General features: G+C 46.5%; 1 protein-coding gene across 9 annotated transcripts in view; it reads left to right on the plus strand.

The window, feature by feature from the left end:
• The window catches only part of KLHL12 (kelch like family member 12), a 27,703-nt gene extending 6,470 nt beyond the window's left edge, over positions 1–21,233 (plus strand). For 2 of the 9 annotated variants that reach the window (XM_024130648.3, XM_007121161.3), the window contains exons 3-12: positions 2,067–2,220; positions 3,254–3,471; positions 7,958–8,107; positions 10,275–10,389; positions 17,495–17,601; positions 18,396–18,591; positions 19,026–19,184; positions 19,495–19,593; positions 20,290–20,476; positions 20,617–21,227. In XM_024130648.3, coding sequence (XP_023986416.1) covers positions 2,067–2,220; positions 3,254–3,471; positions 7,958–8,107; positions 10,275–10,389; positions 17,495–17,601; positions 18,396–18,591; positions 19,026–19,184; positions 19,495–19,593; positions 20,290–20,476; positions 20,617–20,743 — 1,512 coding nt within the window. In that variant the 3' untranslated portion in view covers positions 20,744–21,227. Of the gene's footprint in view, positions 1–2,066; positions 2,221–3,253; positions 3,472–7,957; positions 8,108–10,274; positions 10,390–17,494; positions 17,602–18,395; positions 18,592–19,025; positions 19,185–19,494; positions 19,594–20,289; positions 20,477–20,616 lie in introns of all 9 variants that reach the window. The other 7 variants (XM_024130654.3, XM_028488205.2, XM_028488204.2 and 4 more) reach the window with 7 other exon arrangements.
• Positions 21,234–22,546: the final 1,313 nt, after the last annotated feature.

Consider the following 22,546-nt stretch of genomic DNA (forward strand, 5'->3'; position numbering starts at 1 on the left):
GTGGTGGGATTGCTGGGTCATATGGTAGTTCTATTTTTAGTTTTTTAAGGAACCTCCATACTGTTCTCCATAGTGGCTGTATCAGTTTACATTCCCACCGACAATGCAAGACCGTTCCCTTTTCTCCACACCCTTTCCAGCATGTATTGTTTGTAGATTTTTTGATGATGGCCATTCTGACTGGTGTGGGGTGATACCTCGCAGTTTTGATTTGCATTTCTCTAATGATTAGTGATGTAGAGCATCCTTTCACGTGTTTGTTGGCCATCTGTATATCTTATTTGGAGAAATGTCTGTTTAGGTCTTCTGCCCATTTTGGGATTGTGTTGTTTGTTTTTCTGATATTGAGCTGCCTGAGCTGCTTGTAAATTTCGGAGATTAATCCTTTGTCTGTTGCTTCATTTGCAAATATTTTCTCCCATTCTGAGGGTTGTCTTTTCATCTTGTTTATGGTTTCCTTTGCTGTGCAAAAGCTTTTAAGTTTCATTAGGTCCCATTTGTTTATGTTTGTTTTTATTTTCCTTTCTCTAGGAGGTGGGAGAGACCTGGATTTTAGGTTCCGTTCTCTTAGTAATTCTGTGTGAACCCTGGTGACCATCTAACCTCACTAGGTTGTCCGTAGAACAGAGTGATTGAACTTGATGGCTTGTTCGTTCTCTTCCATCCCTAAATTGCTCCTTAAATGTGGTGCAACTGGAAGAGCACAGGGTGAGGCAGGAGGCCTGGCTTTGATCCGTCGCTTATTAGTTGAGGCCTTGGTCAAGTCACATAACTTCTCTGAACCTTAGATCCTTTATGTCTTAAAGGGCAGTAATATCGGACCTAACTGCCTTACCAGGTTACTGTGAGAATCCGATGAAATAATAGTAAATGAGAGGCACCCTGAAAAATTGTAAAGCAAATATTAATGTGAAATATTACAGTTGCTCTTAAGTTATTACATAGTGATCTCATTTACATATTTAAGCTAGTTGGCTAATGGGAATATAGTTTATTGACTAAGAAATTCCTGACATAAATGTACTTATATGTTTCTGTTTGTAAACACTTATACTGTGTTAAATGTTAGTAAAATGTTTTTCCAAAATAAGGTACTGGTGACTTTCGTATTGTTAGGGATTTATTTTGTACTTGGCTTTGGTAGAGAATACTTTCTGATTATTATTCTGGGCTGATGATAAAGACATTTAGTTCATAATGGACCTGCCCTGGAATTTTGTAAGTAATTGGAATTTCTAAACTAAGGTTACAATCTAGTAAAATTTTTGTAAGGTAATCAGTTTTCAGATGGTTTACTGTCCTGGAAAACTGAAGATTTCTACCCTTAGCTAAACCATTTTCTATGATTATCTGGCCTCAACTATACTCATAACTCCAAGGATATAGTCTAGACTAAATGTACCGCCAGTAATTCAGTAATCCCAAAAGAGAGTCAACCCAGCATTTGAAGAAGTATCAAACAATCCTGTTGTCTTCAGTGGTCCAGCAGAAGCCCTGTCAAGATGACCTGTGTGTAGTCTAGGGACAGATTAGGACAGTGCTGGCTCATCCTGGAGGGTCTGGAGCCGGAACTCCTGGGGCATCTACAAGCATGAAATCTCAGAGAAGTTTGTATTTCATCTTAGAAGCTCATGGACACTAGTGGCATGCTCATGGCAACTTTTGGTTCTATTTGGTGTTACGTCTGTATTTGTTTTAATGTGAAAGCAGCATTTTAAATTATTCACAAGTAAAATTAATATTCCAGGAAGGTGTCACCTCTGTATCTTCTTGGGTTACACATAGCTCCCGCTATTTGAAAAGCTACAAATATATGCCGTGTTTGCTTTGTACAAATGAAACAAAATAGTCGATCTTTTTTTTTTACATCTTTCAGCACATAAGACAAAAATAGGATTCGAATTCCCAAAGCATAAAATGTCTAATCTGATTCTTAGGCGTTGAGCCAGGGTTCCTCCGATATTCAGTTAATATTGTTAACGTCCCTTCAAGCTCTGGTATATGAGACTCTGCCTTAATCTTGTGGAATTATAACCACCATGATTTCATACCCTTTGAACTTTCAGCTTTCAGAGAAGGGGAAACCGTATGTAGATATCCAGGGTTTAACTGCCTCGACCATGGAAATCCTGCTGGACTTTGTGTACACGGAGACCGTGCATGTGACGGTGGAGAATGTCCAGGAACTGCTCCCTGCAGCCTGCCTGCTTCAGCTGAAAGGTACAGATGCTAAAGTTGTTCGTGCCACGGTGACCCTGGAGATGTTTAAGCTTCGTGATGTAAACTTAATCGTGAAAATTAAGGAGACGGACCGTGGGCCTCGTGTTTACTGCCCGTGGCACGGAAGTTGAGATTTCAATTGTGGTATAGAGTAGCCTCCAAATGTGAGTCTTTGGCTCTTCGGAAGAGAGCATTTACTTTTTGTTTTTAAAAAAGTGGAGGAGGGGATAATAGATGCCTTTCCTTCCGTGTACGTGCACAGCAGTCCTGCAGGGAAACACAGAAACCTGATACGCGCCGTTGCCTCCGTGGAAGGGAACTAGATGGCCAGGTGGGTAGGGAGCCTCGCGGGGCTATTCCCAGAAGCCCTTCTGTACCTGTAGTTTGTTGGATCCTATAAATTATCTATTAAAAGTTCAAACTGACACACAAAAGTGAAAGTGTAAAGTTTTCACAGGGTTGGAGATGCTCCCCCTTGCGGTTCCCAGCCCGTCTGTCCTAACCTCCAGTTCTGTTTCTGTTATTTTCAGTTTTTGATACATGATTGAAACAGTGTGAAGTTTTTGCAGTAGTGCACAGCTCTAACGTTAATTTTATACTCTGAGCTTTTCAGTTAGACCAATATGAGATTGTTATCAGTATCTCCTATTTTTCCTTCACCGGAGTCTTTCAGTAAGTTTTCGTGTGGAGTAGAAATTAGGTACACGATGCTGAATTGAGTTGGTTTTATAGCTTGATTCCCAAGAGCTTTATAGGCATGTTTGTTTAATTGTGGCGGCGTCCCTAGAAGCAGTTCGTCTTGCCGCACTTGTTCTAATGCAGCAGCAGACATTTGTAAAGTCCTTGCAGAAGGCCGCACAGCACGTGAGACAAAAATAGGATTTGAATTCCCAAAGCATAAAATTTCTAATCTGACTCTTAGGCGTTGAGCCAGGGTTCCTCTGATACGACAGGGAGGTGTTGTGATCCAAGAATATAGGCCCATCCACCTGGCCGAGTGTCCTCAAGGACTCACTGTCTTTGTCTGTCCTAGGCGTGAAGCAGGCCTGCTGTGAGTTCTTGGAAAGCCAGCTGGACCCTTCTAACTGCCTGGGTATCAGGGACTTTGCGGAAACTCACAACTGTGTTGATCTGATGCGAGCAGCTGAGGTTTTTAGCCAGAAGCATTTTCCTGAAGTGGTGCGGCATGAAGAATTCATTCTTCTCAGCCAAGGAGAGGTGGAAAAGCTCATCAAGTGTGATGAGATCCAGGTACCGACTTGGCTTGGCATTAGCTCTCTTGAGGACTGGGCCAGAGGACCAGAAAGCAAGGCGGACTCGTTGTGCTTCCGTAGCAGGGTCCACATTCAGCTCTAAGGTTTCATTCAGTGGCCCGGAAATTACATGCCAAACGTATCTGCCTATTTATGGCAGGGAGTTCGCGACCTCCCTCAGTGAAATTTGTGATCCCAGCGGTTAAGAATCACTATCAAACAGTATGGAATAAGCATTTTATTTTATTTTTTATTTTATTTTTGTTTTTAATTGTTATTTTTTGGCGGTACGCGGGCCTCTCACCGCCGCGGCCCCTCCCGTCGCGGAGCACAGGCTCCGGACGCGCAGGCCCAGCGGCCACGGCCCACGGGATCCTCCCGGACCGGGGCGCGAACCCGCGTCCCCTGCATCGGCAGGCGGACTCTCAACCGCTGCGCCACCAGGGAAGCCCTGGAATAAGCATTTTAAAACATGTACCAAGAATGTCTTCCTATATAGCCGTCTCCGTGCCGGGTGCTGGGGAGCCAAGAGTGCGTAAGAGACAGTCTTGTTTCCAGAGAATTCACGGAGTAGTAGTGGCGACAAACAGGAAGACAAAAATGACGACTTGAGTGTCAGGAGAATAATGAGCCTATTCAAGGGGAGGAAGTTCCATAGAGGAAAGAAGAAAACCTTCTGGATTTAAATGGGATTGTAAAGGAAGTGGATCAGAAAGGACGGGGCAGCAGGTTGGAGATGGTGAGCCGGAGGCAGCTCATCAGCGCCGGTGGGAGTGGAGGGCCCTGCGGACCGGGCGTTGAAGTGGAAGGGTCCCGCCTCCGAGTGCCGAGTGCCGGAGCGCCCAGGGACGCGGCCCAGCAGGGAGCGAGGCTTCGTCCTCCGCAGAGCGGCGGTTGCGTGTGGATCTGTAGTTAGGCCGGGAGCTGGAGTGAGTGCGGCGGGGGCTGTGCGTGTCGCCGCCGCCAGGCGTTCCTCTCCAGTGCTCCGGCCCTCTGGTTAGGAGCTTCTGGAAGACACCCAGCAGAGCCAAGTGCTGGGGAGGAGTCCACCTGTTGGGTTTGTTTTCCCCAGAGAGGAGACATTCGATTCTCTAAGGAGGCTAAGAGTTCTCTGATTTTTTTTTCCTCTCTCGCTCTCCTGAGATAATAATGAGAAACGACTTTAAACGTTTATTAATTAATTTATTTATTTATTGGGCTGCGCCGGGTCCTAGTTGCGGCACGCGGGCTCTAGTTCCCTGACCAGGGATGGAACCCGGGCCCCTGCGTTGGGAGCACAGAGTCTTAACCACTGGACTGCCGGGAAGTACGGCATTTGTAAATCTTGTTCAATTCTCAGAACTGTGTCCATTTTTCAGCGGAGGAAACTGGCGCTGTGATTAGCCGTCACCCTCACGCGGCCAGGAGGGCAGGGCTTGCGCCGCCCGTCTGCACGCACACTCTGTTCTCCTCACCACGGAGCTGTGAGCTGTGTTTCTATTTGACCAGATCTGGAAGTAGTCACAGCAACCATTTATTTTAGAACAGTGGAGACTGGGGGATAAAACCGGATGGAACAGGGAGGGGAAACAACCGACCTCTGCGGGAGCCGTGATGAGCTCTTTGGTACAGGCTTCCTTGGTGTCCAGCGAGACTGGCCTTTGCTTTTTTTCAGCAAATGACATTTTTTCTCTTTCATATACCAGCCAGAAGCAGGAACCAGATGTCTGGCCCCGGGGCTGACGCTTCCTCTGGACCATGTAAAACAATAGTACTTGAAACAATGGAGGCAGTGTGTCACGTTGTTTAAAACAACACGGGCTTCAGGGTCACACTGGGGTTTGGGCTTGGCTGTGTGACCCGTGTCCCCTAACCCCTGACCTTCATTCAGATCCCTCTCCCGTAAAATGTGAATGATAGTCGTACTTCGTACGTAGGGCTGTTCTGAGCATTAAATAAGAATGTCAGTGCCCGATACATAAACGAAGTCTCTGGGAAAATTTATTATGGAGAATATTTTCTCCATAGTGAAGCATTAGTGTTGGGGGTTTTTCTTCCCAGTTTAGCTGTTTCTCTGCCGTTCTAGTTTATTCTGTCCTCAGTAAGATCAAGGATCTCGGATCGTGATTGAAAAACCCCATTTTAAATGGATATATCTAATTTAAACCTAGAATGTGTCAGAGTCTAGCGCGCAGCTGTTCAGAACTATTAGCCTGTCATCCTTGCCTTTAACCAAAGTTTATTTAAAAAATCATGACCACCCTTCGGCACCCTCACCTGCATGTAATCCGAGAGTAGGCTGGGTTAGTTTGACCTCCCATAAATTTGGTTACACAGATTCTGTCATCACTGCCGTAGTCTAAGCATCATCACCTTTTGCCTGATGCACCAGAGTAGCCTCTAACTGGCCTCCCAGCTCTTAGCCCTTCTACGCTGCCCTTCTGTGGCTCTCGGAGGAATCTTTACCAGACATCAGTGTGGCCCAGCACTGGCCTACTTGAAGCCTGTTAACGGTTTAGAGTGAAATCCAGTCTCCCGATGCTCTGTTTACTTCTCCAGCTTGATCTTTTTGGTCCCCTCCCTCATTCATTCTGCCACACCAGCCTCTGTCGTTTCCCAAGCTGTCCAACAGAAAGCTCTGTGAAGATGGAAAGGACCTGTGTCTGTGCTGTCCAGTTCACTGGCCACTAGCTGCGGGTGGCTGTTGAGCACTCGAAATGTGGCCAGTGCGACTGAGAAGCTGAATTTTTTTTTTTTCGGCCACGTTCATTTTTATTAAGGACAGACTTTTGGGGTTTGGGGGGGGGGGTTTTTTAGCCGCGCCACACGGCTTTCGGGATCTTAGTTCCCCGACCAGGGATCGAACCTGTGCTCCCTGCAATGGAAGCGTGGAGTCCTAACCACTGGGCCTCCAGGGAATTCCCGAAGCTGAATTTTTAATTTAACTTCCTTTAAATTAATGTAGATGTAAAGAGCACACGTGGCTCACGGCCACTGTGTTGGACAGTGCAGTGGTAGGGCTTTTCCAAGTGCTTTCTGTCTGCCCCGAGGCTAACTGCTACTCTTCCATCAGGTTTAAACCTATTGCTCCTGCAGGGAGGCATTCCCTGTCCCATCAGCCTAAATGAAGAAATCTCGTGTTATTCTGTCTCACAGCCCCTGTACTTTTCCTATGTGGTACATAATGACAGAATGGGATTGTTCGTTTTTCTGATTTAACAGTTACCTCCCCACTTAAGAGGAAGGTTCGTGTCTGATTTGTTCTCCGTTGTATAATTACCCTCCACAATTCCTGGCACTAGTAGGTGTTTGGTAAATCCATCAAATGAATGAACATTCTGAAACATTTTCTGTATTTTCAGTTCTTGAGAGAAGTGCACAGAGTGATGTCCTTGTCTGGGCACTGTCACACTCTGAAAGTTATCTCAGAACAGACACACTCTAGGGGCTGATGGAGGGACACAGGCCTAGTCCTCAGGTGTCAGTCTCGGGGAGGTACTAGGTGTTACTGTACCTTGTGCTTGTCCAGGGACGTAATGTAGGTTTTCTAGGGTGTGTCTTATCCAGTCTGTCATATGTAGCTTAGACCTAAGTTCCCCAAATGATTAATTATATGTGTCATCTCAGATAGCACGGTGCCTAATACAGAGTAGTTGCTCAAATACTAATTGATGGTGCTTTGAAGACCCTGCACTCTTTACGATGCCGTAAGGGAAGTTCCTGCTCACAGCCTTGGCTGAGGGGTCCGAGAGTGAGCATGGAGGTCCTTAGACAACACCTATGAATATAAGTTACCTTAGGAGCCTGTTTCGGGGGCTTCCCTGGTGGCGCAGTGGTTAAGAATCCGGCTGCCAATGCAGGGCACACGGGTTCGAGCCCTGGTCCGGGAAGATCCCACATGCCGCGGAGCAGCTAATCCCGTGCGCCACAACTACTGAGCCTGCGCTCTAGATCCTGCGAGCCACAACAGCTGAGCCCACGTGCCACAACAACTGAAGCCCATGTGCCTAGAGCCCGTGCTCTGCAACAAGAGAAGCCACTGGGGTGAGAAGCCCACGCACCACAACAAAGCCTAGCCCCCGCTCGCCACAACTAGAGAAAGCCCGCGCGCCGCGACGAAGACCCAACACAGCCAAAAATAAAAATAAACAAAATAAATAAATTTTTTTTAAAAAAGAGCCAGTTTCGAATAGGGCAGCAGATTCCCCCTTCCCCTGCTGAAGTTTCAGAAATGACCAGAAAAAAATTCAGGAATGGGGAAAATTCTCAATTAAAAGCCGATTTGTGACTGATGGTCTATTAGGTACTCTCTCTCTCAGATGTTTTTTTCACCCAATCTGACTATAACTCTCTTCATGATCTCAGCAAGTTGTGTCTGAAACGATTGTTCTCCCAAGAGCCTACTTATTTCTGGGAGATGGGAAATGATGGTGGCGGGCATGGGGCGGGAAGGGAAGGGAAGTGAGGTTGCAGAGCAGCCCCACGATGTGGTCACGCACTCGCAGGTGGATTCTGAAGAGCCGGTCTTCGAGGCCGTCATCAACTGGGTGAAGCACGCCAAGAAGGAGCGCGAAGAGTCTTTGCCGGACCTGCTGCAGTACGTCCGCATGCCCCTGCTGACCCCCAGGTACATCACGGACGTCATAGACGCCGAGGTGAGCCACACAGGGCCCAGGACTGTGGGCGTCTCTCGTAGCTTCGTGTCTTGAACTCAGAACTGCTCACCTCAGAGGAGGCGGTCCTGGGAAGCGGGGCCCGGGGGGCCTGGGGCAGGGAGTCTGCAGGCGGTCGCTTGGCCAGTCAGTCTCCTGGCAGGAATGAAAGTCTATGGCTGAATTTAATTTTGTGCTTTGTTGTCTTTTCATTTTACGTGCTCCTCAGTGTTTTGCATAAGCAACATTGGATGATAAATTTTGTCCCCTTCTCTGTTAAACAGAAAGTGTTCCAAATTGCCTTGGAAAAGACACTTTGCTTACCTAGTCTCTATTTTTGACTTCTGGTGAGGCCAGCATGAAAGGAGTTTGATGCATTTATTGGGTTGGCCAAAAGGTTCCTTCAGTTTTTAAGTAAAAATATAAGACACATTTTTCATTTTCACCAAGAACTTTGTTGAACAACGTATTCACCGTTTTGTCCCACTACCTTCTGCTGTTTTTCAGGCAACTTCATAATTCCATCTTCCCAAAACTTTTTATCTTTTTGAGCAAAGAACTGTTCCAGGTGCATTTTACATTATTCCAGGGAATTGGAATTTTTTCCATTAAGAGAATTTTGTAAAGACCAAATTAAGTGGAGATCCAAAGGTAAAATGTCTGGCAGGTGAATCAGAACTTCCCAGCCAAGCTGTAACAGTTTGCCTGGTCATCAAAGAAACATGCAGCCTTGCGTTATCCTGATGGAAGATTATGTGTTTTCTGTTGACTGATTCTGGATGCTTTTTGTCGAGTGCTGCTGTCAGTTGGTCTAACTGGAAGCAGTACTTGTTGAAATTAATCATTTCCTTTTCCGGAAGGAGCTCATCATAGAGGACTCCCTCCCAACCCCACCAATCCCATCACCTTTGGATGAAGACCGGCCTTTGGTGTGGTTGGTGGTGGTTCATTTCGCTTGCCCCACGATCTCTTCCGTTCCATATTGTTGTACACTATCCACTTCTCATCATCCGTCACAGCTGAAAAACGGAACGTTTTTGTTACCTTTCAGTAGAGAATCGCTTGCGGTAATACGGTCAAGAAGGTTTTTTTCCACTTAATACTGAACCCAGACATCAAAGCAATTAACACAACCAAGCTGGTGCAAATGATTTTCAATGCTTGATTTCGATATTTTGAGTATGTTGGCTATCTCCCGTGTGGTATAACATTGATTTTCTCAATGAATGTCTCGATTTGATCACTATCAACTCGTCTGCCAGACCGTGGAGCATCGTCCAGTGAGAAATCTGCAGCACGAAACTTCGCAAACCACTTTTGACACATTTGATTAGTCACAGCACCTTCTCCATACACTACACAAATCTTTTTCTGCGTTTCAGTTGCGTTTTTAACCTTTCTTGAAATAATAAAGCATAATATGCCAAGAATGTTGCTTTTTTTCTTCCATCTTCAGTATTAAAATGGCTACACAAAAATTCACCAATTTTGATAAGTATTTCTAACGCACACCGATGTGACAGCTGTCGCAATACAATCTAACAAAATTGTTTCGAATGAAGTTAAAGGCAGCTAAGTGCTACTAGAGCCAGCTTACGAGAAAACCGAACTTTTTGGTCAACCCAAGAATATCAACTTGGATCATATCGTGTTTGTTTATACGTGTTTCTCCAGCCCGAGGCCTCGGTGGTGCATTTTCTGACCTTCACCATGCGCATTGCCTGGACGGTACCCTGGGGGCCGCTGATCCGTAATGTGTAGGTGAGGCCCGGGCGGGCGGGCGGGCTGCGCGTGCGTATGCGCACCTGCTTCTGGCCCAGCCCTGGTCTCTTTGGAAGTTAATTACAGGCACAGCTTTGCAGTCGTTCGCATTAGAAGAGATGCCGGTGGTTAGTGTCACGTCTCAAACGCTTTGCCTCCTGTTTGTAATTTCCTCCTTATCGTCCACTCACATTCCTCTCACATACCTTTGAATCATGTAACGTCTGTTCAAAAAATCTTTTTTTAATCATTCCGGAAACCCGCAGCCTAATTATTACCAGCAGCCCTCCTGGAACCACAGGGCTTTGGAAACTGGTTTTCTGTGTTAAGAATTTAATTCTTTGTGTGTGCCATTTATGCTTTTATTAGAGATGGCCTGCAGCTCACTCTCCTACCTGCTGTATTTCAGCCTTTCATCCGCTGTAGTTTACAGTGCAGGGACCTCGTTGATGAAGCAAAGAAGTTTCATCTGAGGCCTGAGCTGCGCAGTCAGATGCAGGGACCCAGGACAAGGGCGCGTCTAGGTAAGCTGGCATCTTGTAGTAATTGTGTCAACCTGTACAAGTCCCTTTACCACCCTGAGCTTTCTTTCCTAGAAACCAAGGATATCTTCCCTTCTATTTCACATAACTCTTTGGAGGATTACATGAGATAGAGTGTGTGAAGCACTTCATAAATTGTCAAGTATTACGCAACACAAGTTATCACTGTATTTCAGTATATTTGGAGCCTGTGAATTAGAAAGATCTCAAATGCCATGTAGTGAGTAAGTGGTCTGCTTCCCCCACCTCTGCCCTTCTTCACGTGAAGAGAAAAGAGGAAGGGGAAGCGGCAGCGTGGTGAGCTGCAGAGGAGTCCAGGGTGGTCAGAGGCAATGGCATGCAGTGGTCAAGGGCCTGGACTTGAGCCAGACTGTGGGTTGGGTGCGGGTCCCCACTTACCACTTGCCGGGTGTTCGGCAGGAACCTCAGCCTCTCTGTGTCAGTTGCCTCATCTGTAAAATGGGGGTATCCGTAGCTCCTCCCTTGAAGGCTGCCGTGAAGAGTAAGTGAAAGGCTGAGAACGGCTCTCGGCACACGTGAGTGCTGTGCACGGAGGCTGTCATATCAGCAGACAGACCTGGGTTCAGATCCCAGCCCAGCCAGTGACTGGCTGGTTGTGAGCCTGGGCAGGGTGTCCACTTGTCTGAGCCAACGCGTCCACCTCTGAAATGAGGACACGAATGTCTTATCACACTGGGTGTTGTGGAGGCCCAGTGACATCACGCTTGTAAGATGCCTGACGTTGCAGCTGGCACGTAATCTGTGCTCAAATGTTACGTCACTTCCATTTCACTGTCCCAGGATCCTAGATACTGTATGTAATAGCATTTCATAGGTTATAAATTACTCTGTGTATATGGGGTGGTATCTTGTTTTTATCACTTCCTATTTTTGCTCTTATCTGACTGTGGAGTCATGTGTGCTAAGGTGTTAATTGATAATTAAGCCTTTCATTGATAGATTTAAGTAGAATGATGATTTATCTCATTTTTTAATGGCATAAGTAGTACATATCTGTAGAAGTTTTAGAAATACAGAGAGGCAAAAAATAAATAAATGAGTCATCCATAATTCCACCACCTAGAGATACTACTTTTTGTTATTGTTGTTTTTAAAGGGATGCTGTTCTGTTAATTCCCGGGAGATGACAAAATGTGATCTGTATCGCTTGTTATATACAGAGATATGCAATCAACACAAGATAAATTGAAAAAATACAAAAGGAAATTTTTTTTAAAAGATTGAAGGACTAAGTGAAAAATCATGAAAATATTAGAAGAAATTATACGGAAATTATTTGTATAACTTCTGGATGGGAGCCTTTTTTTTCTATTTTTAATTGTGGTAAAATATACATAACATAAAATTTACCATCTTCTCCATTTTAAGCGTACAGATCAGCAGTGTTAAATACATTCACACAGTTGTACAACCCGTGTCCAGAACTCGTCTCATCTTACAAAACTGACATTCTGTATCCATGAGAGAGCAACCTCCCTTCCCTCTACTCCCCTTTTGAACTAAAACAGAAAAACCTAGAACTCTTCAAGGTTACTTGACTGCATCAGTTTTTTGGGGTTTTTTGTTTTTTTTAATTGATGGCAAAAGATGTAAAGTCAAAAGACGGGGACTGGGAGAAAATATACTCAATTATGTATGACAAAAGGTTAACATTTCTACTGTAAAAAGAACCCATATGTATCAACAAGAAAAAGAGCAGTGACCCCACAGAAGGCAGCATGGCAGGCGCACAGGTAGCACACAGAGGAGGATGGGTGACGGAACACCATGCGCTTAAAAGATGCTCCACTAGGAGGTCTGGAACCGCAGATTAGAACAAGGTAGTCACTAGAGTTTAAAACGGGCACACCCTGTGTGTCCCACCTCCAGGAATCTGTACTGTAGAAACAGTGTGTCAGTATAGAAATAAGCACATATGAGGAAAGATATATGCATAAGAACGTTTACTATATATTGCTGATATCCAGAAAAAAATGAATACAACCTGAATGCCAAGTAAAGGGGGATTAATGGTTGACTGAATTATAGCACAGCTGTACCGTGGAATGTCACGAAACTGTTAAAAGCATTGCGTCAGATACACGTAAGATTGATTGTGTACACTGAGCGGGGGAAAAGAAAGAGGCAGCAACTCCCATATATGTGTGTTGGCCTGAGCATAAACAGACGGTATGTATACAGGATAAACCCTAAACCTTTAATGAAGTGAGATTGTGGGGGAACATTAACGACTAGCATCTTGTCTACTCACCTCTGTGTTATTACCATAAGCTTACAGAGGAAATAACACATACATATTCTGTAAGTAGCAGGTGAGCCAGTGATGTAGTGGAAAGAACCTAGCACTAGGAGCTCAGACATTTCGCTTACTTTGATTTTTTACTCCCAGTTCTGTGAGTCTACTGACGTGCTGTTTGAACTTGGACAAGTCCTGCAGCTTCCCTGGATTACCATTTCTTCGTCGGCATATGAAAGGAGTTCAATTCAGCCACTAGAGTTCTTTCCGATACAGAAGATGTGTTTCTTTCTTGTCGAGCCAGAAGTGTCCCAACCAGTACATAATTGCTTGTTAAATCAAACTAAGTCCAATGAAAATTTGTGTGAACCACTAAACCCAGAAGGTTCTTTAGAGTGCATTTCCTGCTTTTCTTTGAACAGGCAGCAGAAAGCTCCTGCTTGCTCAGAGAACTTGCTTATTGTCCTGACCTTGAGGGATTAGAATATGATTCTACATGCCCTCATAGTTTTGAGGTCAGTTTTTCAAAAGTTCTAGGAAGGAAATAATGAAACTGCTCCCTACTAGATTCTTAATTTAGCATCTCCACGTTAGTACCTTAGAAGCAAATTGTTCCAGCCAGCCTGTCCTCTGCCCGTCTCTATTCATAGAGTTGCTAAGTCAGTTACCAGGATGATGGCTCTTTGCATACAGCAGAAGGAACTTAAATATACAGCTGAGGAAAAACAGCATGCCAAATAATGTGTGGGGATTTTGTTTCAACTGTTAATCTTACCCATTACTCTCTCATAAAAGATGTAATAGAAATTGTAGTTCCTACTTTGTCACTGGCTTCTTTTCTGAGCACATGGAAATGTCGGTCCGTGAACCTGTTCTTAGCAGTCCTGCAGCCTGTCCGCACTTTCCTCCAACAAAACACCCCAGCGCACACACGTTCCCCTCCTCCCCGCCAAAACAATAGTGAGGTGGCACTGGCGGGCGGCCTCGGAGTGGGTACTGTGCCTTTTCACACTGCTCTTACCGGGTGTTTTAGACACATTTTCCTCATCCTAAAGATAAAAATCTAACTTGACAAGTGCCCCATTCCTTGGCAGAGAACAAACAGGCTTCCTTCTGGTCAGCCCTTTCCCTGGCTCTTTCTCACATTAGTAAGTCTGCTGGAGTAGTGGTCCCAGCTGAGGGTCCAAAGACAGTGAAACCCTAGGAGTTCCTCTGAGGGAGGAAGACTTTCTAGGCACAAAGCAATAGAAGAAGTTGCAAAAGAAAAGGCCAGTGTACTTGACTAAACAAAAATCGTGTACAACACTGTACGAAAAATCAGGAAAATAAATCTGCTGCAGCCACAGCAAAAGGTTAAAGTCATTTGCATGCAGAGAGCTCATAAAAATGCATGCAAGAAAGAAACACTAGAGACTTGAGTGTACGGCTCATAGAAGGGGAGTCCTGCTAAATATAAGGGGCGAGAGTCAGCCGGAGTAGTTATAAAGTCTTAGCAGCGATAAGGCAAGAATTAAAACAATAAATACAATTTTTTGCCTACCAAAGTATCAAAGAATAAAAAAACAATACCAGTGCTACAGAGAGTAGAATGGACTGGCACCTTTAGAGTGTTGGTGGGAATGGAATTTGTTTCAACCTCAGTATCTTATAATATAGATCAAAAGATTTCTTTAAGGTTCATGTTCTTCACTAGGCAGCCCTCCCATTAGTGTGTTAAGAAAATGACTGGGAAAAGTTTCATATTCAAGGATGTTTATCATAGGGTTATATGTGATCATTTATAACCCCAAATCATGAACTCCTGAAATGCCTAAGAATTTGAAAATCATACATTAAAGGATTTTGTTAATATCTTGAGAAAATGAAATAAAAACAGGATGCACTACATCCCATTTATGTTTTACATTTAGAAACAAAACTGGAAGGAAATAATCTTATGTTTTGGTGTGTCTTTGTATTGTGGAATTATAGCTAAATTTTTTCATAACACTTTCTTTTTAAGCTTTTTAACAGTGAAAATGTATTTTATATATTATATGTTTTATAATCACAAGACATAAAATTCTTAAATCTTTTTAACCAAAGGGTGGGTAACATGTGAGTGAGGATGACGTCATACTAGCCCTTGAGTTATTTTTTAAACTTTTTAAAAGAAAATCACTTTTGTGCTAGAAAAAGCTACACAGGCTAAACAGACATCAGAATTGACTAAAATTACATGTTTTCAGTGTTAAAACACTGGCCCTCTCATCCTTATCAAAAGCTCTGTTGGCACGGACATGAACTCCTCCAGCCGCAGCGGGGGAGTTCACCACTTAAACTAACGTGGCAGGCAGTCTTTCAAAACACACGATCTTTCAGGGAAAGTAATGACAAGAGGCCTTCCTTGCACAGAGGTTCGGACACCCCAGCCTCTAGTGGTCTGGGAGCCCCAGGGTTCAGAGCCATAAATCGCTGAGCGACTCACGCTGACACCCTGTCCACGTTCCTCTGTGGGTGCAGGGTTACCAGGACGTTTACTGAGAAACTTGCAGCCAACAGGAGTGCTATCGGTCCTCCAGATTTTGAAATTAAAGCTGAAAATCAATGGTATTTTTTTTAATGTGCGAAGCGTAGAAAATCCCTCGGTTGTTGTGGGTGCTTTCGGGAGTCGTCACTGTCTCACCTCCTCTGCTCGAGTCAGAGGGGGAGAAAGGGGCAGATGGCGGGGAAGCGCTGCCAACGCAGGCCCTGGCCTCCCCCAGCTTGGAGGGATTTCAGAAATAAAATCTGCATCGTAGAAAAGGGCCCTTTGCTCAAATGCTTTGTTTTCTAAAAGGAGATGGCTGCTCACCTTGGAGAAGGGGCCACGTACTTTATTTGGCAAGTTCACAGACAGGCGCCCTCTCAGAGGGGGAGGTTAAAGCCCGTGCTTTATGTGTGGGTTTAAGAAAAATTTCAAACCTGTATAAAAACAGAAAAATATAAGGATTTCCCCCATACCTATTGTCCAGTTTCAACAATTATCAACTCGTAGCCTACGTATTTTGAAGCAAATCCCAGACAGGATAAAATTCCATCCATATATTATGCTTTTGTGTGTATCTCTAAAAGATAAGAAACACACCAGCAAGTATTTATTTTCATCAGATATCAAGTACACATACACACTTCCTCAGTTTTCGAGTAATTGATTTTTCTCTGTTTTTGACACTTCAGTTGCTGCAATCAGGATCCAGACAAGGCCCACACATTGCACTGAGTTCATAGCACCGTTTCGTCTCTTTTATTTTATTTTGAAACTTTATTTTTTTCCACATATTTTTTGTTGGGCTTTAATTTATTTGTTTATTTTTGGCTGCGTTGGGTCTTCGTTGCTGTGCATGAGCTTTCTCTAGTTGCGGCGAGCGGGGGCTAGTCTTCGTTGTGGTGTGTGGGCTTCTTGTTGCGGTGCGTGGGCTTCTCATTGTGGTGGCTTCTCTGGTTGCAGAGCCCGTGCTCTAGGCGCACAGGCTTCAATAGTTGTGGCGTGTGGGCTCAGTAGTTGTGGCTCGCAGGCTCTAGAGCGCAGGCTCGGTAGCTGTGGCACACGGGCTTAGTTGCTCCGTGGCATGTGGGATCTTCCTGGACCAGGGATTGAACCCGTGTCCCCTGCATTGGCAGGCAGATTCTTAACCACTGTGCCACCAGGGAAGTCCTCTTTAGTCTCTTTTAATCCATAGTTTTTTCCCTCCTGCTTTGGTTTTCCTTTGCAATTTATCTGTTGAGGAGACCTGTAGAATTTCCCCCAGTCTAGATTTTGTTGACTGCATCCAAGTAGTCTCATTTAACACATTCTTCTGTCCCCTATATTTCCTGTAAACTGGTGGTTAGACTAGACGCTTGATAAGATTCAGGATTCAGCCTCACTTTTTCGGCGAGAATACTCCGTAAGTGATGGTGGCATGCTTCCTGCTGAGTGTTATGAAGCGGTATGTGAGCTTTCCCCTGATGGTCGTAGCAGCTGTGGATGATTGTCACAGCCGTGACCTCATTAGGGGCTTGTCTGTATTTCTGGTCAGTTTAAAGGTACTACATTTGCTCTTTCAAGTCCAGGTCAACAAAGTGCCCTCCTGGTGACTGAATTTCCCTAAATGCTCCAGCTAAGTGTTCTCTCCAGTAGAGCAATACACGGGGGATTTCCTCAAAAGAAATATTATCAGAATAATATTTTCCAAATAAGTCCTTAGGGGAAAGGGGACAATATAAAAGCTATCAAAATGTCTTGTTTGGGAAAATAGTAGAGAAAAAGACTCCCTTTAAAAGCCTAGTCTTATGATTACCTGGCAGTTTTGATGAATTAGCAGGGAATGTGGTCATATAGTTGGCTAATTTGGAAATATAAAAGTCATGGAAAAGACTTTTTTAATCTATCATTTGGTTCCTAAGCCACAACTCTCAACTTTTTGGGGACAAGGTTAGGAGATCATTCTTTGCCATCACAAAAAAACTCCCCTTTTGAGTTTTACGGGGTGAGACGGGCAGAGAGAGCTCCTCCAGCCTCCAGCCTGCACTTGGAGCCTGTTGTGAAATCAGCCAGAGTTGTCTAGATGGGTTGAAATGGTGTAGGGTGTGTTCAAGCTTGCCTTTCGGAGTTTTAATGTTGTCCAGAAATTTAAATTTCAGAGACTCAGGTTCTCAGGAAGAAATAATTCCCTATTAGGCAGCCTTATGATGACTCTTCTATTTCAGATGGCTTCTCTGGGCTGCAGAGAACAAGGTATCCTAGCCCTGTTTCTCCTTCTCCTTCGCTGGGAGGAGTTACCCAGCAGCGATGGGGGAGTGACCTCTCTCCTTCTCCCTTGTCCTCAGGAGCCAACGAAGTGCTTCTGGTGGTCGGGGGCTTCGGAAGCCAGCAGTCTCCCATCGACGTGGTAGAGAAGTATGACCCCAAGACTCAGGAGTGGAGCTTTCTGCCAGTAAGTAGTGGTGGAACCAAGCCTGGGGAAAGAGCTTAAATGCAGTCCCTGACTCCAGATCGTAACTCATCCAGCCCTTAGAGTAGAAAAGCCTGGTAACAGCATCATGTTCCTCACAACAGTTAGTTACAGTAGTTAGTTACTGACTAATTAGACATCAGAAATATTAATGACCCCGTGTCAAGTCACACTCAGCTGGCCGCCACCATTCCCGCGCCTTCCCGAGCTGCCTGTGCAACTCCCGGGGTGCTCCCCTCGTGCCCTGTTAACCTGAACACTGTGTTAAATTGTGCTAACCTGAACTGGCGTCCGGTGGAACTTGGAAGTTTGTATCTCTCTCCTTCGGCGTGTCTCTGTTTCAGTGCTGAATGAACAATGGTAATTCTGAGAAAACTTGGAAATCTTTTGATCATTTCTCGTAACTTTTCGGGTCTTTGGGTCCTGGCCCTTAGATGGCACTGTGGTAATAGCTTTCTACTTTATGGAAGGATATCGGTCTTTAGCCCAGTGCCTTATGGAATAGAAAGGAATTGGATACTGGATAACAGAAGGACATTAGGTCCTTTGGAAGCCTTGGAAGGAGGCAAATGTACAGAAGCCTTTAATCTTTAAGAGCATCACAACAAGCAGGAGGTTTTCATCCAGAGAGCGGATGAACCTCTGCTCAGAAGGCTTCACAGTGACAGGTGAAGACGCAGAGGTGCGTAGATAAGAACAGGAAGGACAGCAAAAGGTGAGGCCTAAGACTGGCATGACTGAAATGACAGAGGTACCTCTTCTCTCCCGAATCCTAGAGCATCACTCGGAAGAGACGCTACGTAGCCTCAGTGTCCCTTCACGACCGGATCTACGTGATTGGCGGCTACGACGGCCGTTCCCGCCTCAGCTCAGTGGAGTGTCTAGACTACACAGCAGACGAAGATGGGGTCTGGTATTCCGTGGCCCCTATGAATGTCCGACGAGGCCTGGCTGGAGCCACCACCTTAGGAGGTAGGCTGGTGCACAGGGCAGTGTTTGCATTTTGGGGTGGCTGGATCGGGTTTCATACCTCTCTGTGAAATGTGGAGGCTACCGGTAAGATCAGATACGCCTTTCTGCTTTCGGAAGTACTCGTGGGTGTATCAACGCTGACCACAGAGTTGGTAACTCAAGTTCCAGTGTGCTGAGTGGGGAATTGGCACTAGTTGTATTTTTGCAAATTCCCATCTAGTCTTGGAATGTTTCTGAAGATTCCATCTTACCCCGTTCTTTTTACATGTCTCGACTGTGCTGTCCTCTTTAAAAAGGACTTAATTGACTTATCCCTTAAAAAAACACTTGTTTTTGCCCCCAAACATTGGAAAGAGTTGTGGGAGATTTGCAGAGAAGAGAGTTATTAGAAGGCTCTCGTTCTCTAATAGCTGTGACTTGTTCATTCTGAGCAGATATGATCTATGTCTCTGGGGGCTTTGACGGGAGCAGGCGTCACACCAGTATGGAGCGGTATGACCCTAACATCGACCAGTGGAGCATGCTGGGAGACATGCAGACGGCCCGGGAAGGCGCCGGCCTCGTGGTGGCCAGCGGGGTCATCTACTGCCTAGGTGTGCGGGCTGGGACGCGGGGAGGCTGATGGGCCGTAGCCTCGGGGTGGGATCCTTTACCAGAATGAAGTTCGCAGACTTCCTTCCACTAAAACCCCGGGCTGTCGCAGTATGTTTTTCATTAACTGGGATTCTCCTTTTCATGGAAGCAGAAAACGGGGTACTGGCAGATTTCTTTGGGGATTATTGGAACCCTTGAGGGAGAACTGGAACCAAAAGACTTAGTGGAAACACTGGAGAAAGGCAGAGTGGGAATATGGGCGTATGGACTTACCGCTCTTTCTGGAGTGGCCTCTGCTTTGTCTTTCAGGAGGGTATGATGGCTTGAATATCTTAAATTCAGTTGAGAAATATGATCCCCATACAGGACACTGGACTAACGTCACACCGATGGCCACCAAGCGCTCTGGTAAGACCAGTCAGATCTGGGGGGGCAGCAGACAGAGCTGTCCAAACCTTGTAGGTGCGGGAGGGTGCAGCCCCAGGCCAGGCATCAGACCAGGCTGCAGCCCCGTCTTCACTGGAGACAGAGGGAAACATGAGCCAGGTCCACTCTCCTCCAGCCTGTTGTCTCTAAATACGGTGAGACTAAAGGCAGCCTAAACTTGGACTAGGGTACAATTTGAGGGCGAAGGCTTCCTGTCTTACTCGTTTTCTGCGTCTGGGCCCCTCCCTGCATCCTAGCAGCCAGTCCAGCTCTGTGCACGTGGTACACACTGCCTGAGGGAATGTGCGTGTGCAGCAAAGGGGCTTCCTGAGCCCCCAGGCTGGGGTACAGTAAGGAGAGCGCCCTTCCTCTGGGCAAGATGTGCTCCAGAGCCAGTCACGACCCCTTTCCTCCCTTTATTGCCTTCTTTTTTCCACTTCCTTCTTTTCTCCTGATAAGGGCTGGGCTGTGAATTAACGAAGGTGAAGATGACAGCCAGTTCAAGAGGGTTTACAGGCGGGTAACCTGTGCTGGACTAGATTCTTCCAGGACCGTCTGGCCCCGTCCCCATCCCTCGGCCATTCTGGAATTCAGCTAGCCGTCAGTGACAGTGTTTTGTTTCTAGAATTCAGATCCTGAGTTTAGCAGTATTCATTTGCTGTACCTTTTCTTCCCCAGGTGCGGGAGTAGCCCTGCTGAATGACCATATTTATGTGGTGGGGGGATTCGATGGTACAGCCCACCTTTCTTCTGTCGAAGCGTACAACATTCGCACCGATTCCTGGACAACGGTCACTAGCATGACCACCCCGCGATGCTACGTCGGGGCCACGGTGCTTCGGGGGAGACTTTATGCGATTGCAGGGTGAGGGTTAAACCAGGCACCCAGGGCGGTGAGATCCGAGCCACATCTGGGGTGGAGATGGGGTTTGGTTCGGGAGGGAGAGGCTCGTGTGGGAGGGGGCCGTGTGGCTGCAGAGCTCAGTCCCGCCTCTTCCCCCTCAGCTACGACGGGAACTCCCTGCTGAGCAGCATCGAGTGCTACGACCCCATCATCGACAGCTGGGAGGTCGTGACCTCCATGGGAACCCAGCGCTGCGACGCTGGAGTGTGTGTTCTCCGCGAGAAGTGACCGGGCCGAGAGACAGTTTGCAGGGAACCAAGGATCCTCTCCAGAATGTCTGTTTCTCACTGTGTGCACAGGGTGATTACAGGCCCCAGTGCCGCGATGATTGTGCTTATTTGACGCCCCTCGCGCTGGTGGTTGTCCCCGAGGAGGGTGGGCAGCAGAGCGTCAAGGGCGGAGGCTGCGCACTGAGTGGGTGTGAGAGGCCAGAGCACCTCTCCTCCCGCCGCGGGGGCACTTTCTCCTCGTTTCTGACTCAGCGTGCGCTGGGGAGGATATACATTGAGGTTGTGCCGCGCGTGTTGCAGAGAATTAAGGTGAGTGTGAGCGCCGGGCTGTGGGCAGAATCCAGCCCCGATGACTGGAAGGGTACCAACTCTTGTTTTACAACAATAAATAGCTTTCCTAGTCTACAGGTAGCAGGGGCAGCACAGTTCCGTTCCGGAGGAAAACAGAGGGAAGAGCCCTGTCAAAACTTTGGTGGGGGGGCTTCCCCGGTGGCGCAGTGGTTGGGAGTCCGCCTGCCGATGCAGGGGACGCGGGTTCGCGCCCCGGGCCGGGAGGATCCCACGTGCCGCGGAGCGGCTGGGCCCGTGAGCCGTGGCCGCTGCGCCTGCGCGTCCGGAGCCTGTGCTCCGCAACGGGAGAGGCCGCGGCGGTGAGAGGCCCGCGTACCGCAAAAAACAAAAACAAAAACAAACAAAAAAACTTTGGGGGCCTGGGGAGAGGGGGACAGGGTTGGCGTCAGAGCTGGGTGTAGTGTGGGAAGGGAGCTGGACGTGGTGGAATGTGAGTGAACCTGGCTGAGGAGGGAGTGGTGTTTGAGGGTCTTTCCGTGGCCCCCTGGTATTTCTGAGCCCTGGGGACTGAGAGAGTGACAGAGCCAGCACGTGTTAGGTGAGCAGAGGTGGAGGAGAAGTGGGCCTTCAGTGGGCCAGGGATAAGCCAGAAGTTCCTGTGATTTCACAGTAGTCCTCCCTGCCGTGACTCACCTATACGGGGAAGGTCTGCCTCTGTTGAATCAAATACTACTCACTCCACTGTTAGGCGTCCATACTGTTTAGAGGGGGCGGGGGAGGGGCGGGGATGGCAGCCGCCTAGCAGTTCAGCTGCCTGATTACTCCCTCATTCTTTTAAGGGCATACTTCTGCTACGGCGTGGTTTTTACTGCTGTTTTGTACATGTAGTTCTTTGCTATTAGAACGCCCCTTCCCTGTCTTTAAAGTGGATTTTACTCATCCCAGGACAGAATAATCAACAACTAAAACCCTTTTGTTAGTTTCGGTACCCGCTGTGCCTCCAAGGCTCCCCTGTGCTGTGCAGTGACATTCCTGCTCTGTGGTATTGGGAGTGTGGGGACGTGATCACCTGAAGAAGGATGCACTTCCCCTTTGCTCTGAAATTCCTTTTTTTCCTCTTTCCCTGAGTTGTACTGACCTCAAGTTCATTTTGTTTGTATTTTTTTTAAGAAAATATTGAAAATCAATGGTCTCAAGTGCCTGTCTTGCAGACATTTGGGGGCACCAGGCATAGGGATCAGCTGCAGGTCCTGTCTCTTCAGCCCGTTCACCTGTGTGTTTGGCAGCTAGCTCTGCTGTGTCTCTGTTAGACAGGTGAGAGATCTCTGGAGACTCCCATCAATACAAGGTTATCTGAATTGCATATTCACGGACTCTCACCGTTGGACTTGACTTAGAAATCACAGGGGATAAAGGAGAGGCAATCTTGGGCTCGTTTTGTAACCACTTGAATTTTAGGGTTTTAGTCGCCCCAGTCCTTTTTCCATTTGCCTCGATTTGTGCCACAAAC

Source organism: Physeter macrocephalus, chromosome 4 (assembly GCF_002837175.3).
Source record: "Physeter macrocephalus isolate SW-GA chromosome 4, ASM283717v5, whole genome shotgun sequence".
In the NCBI taxonomy this organism is placed as follows: Eukaryota; Metazoa; Chordata; class Mammalia; order Artiodactyla; family Physeteridae; genus Physeter; species Physeter macrocephalus.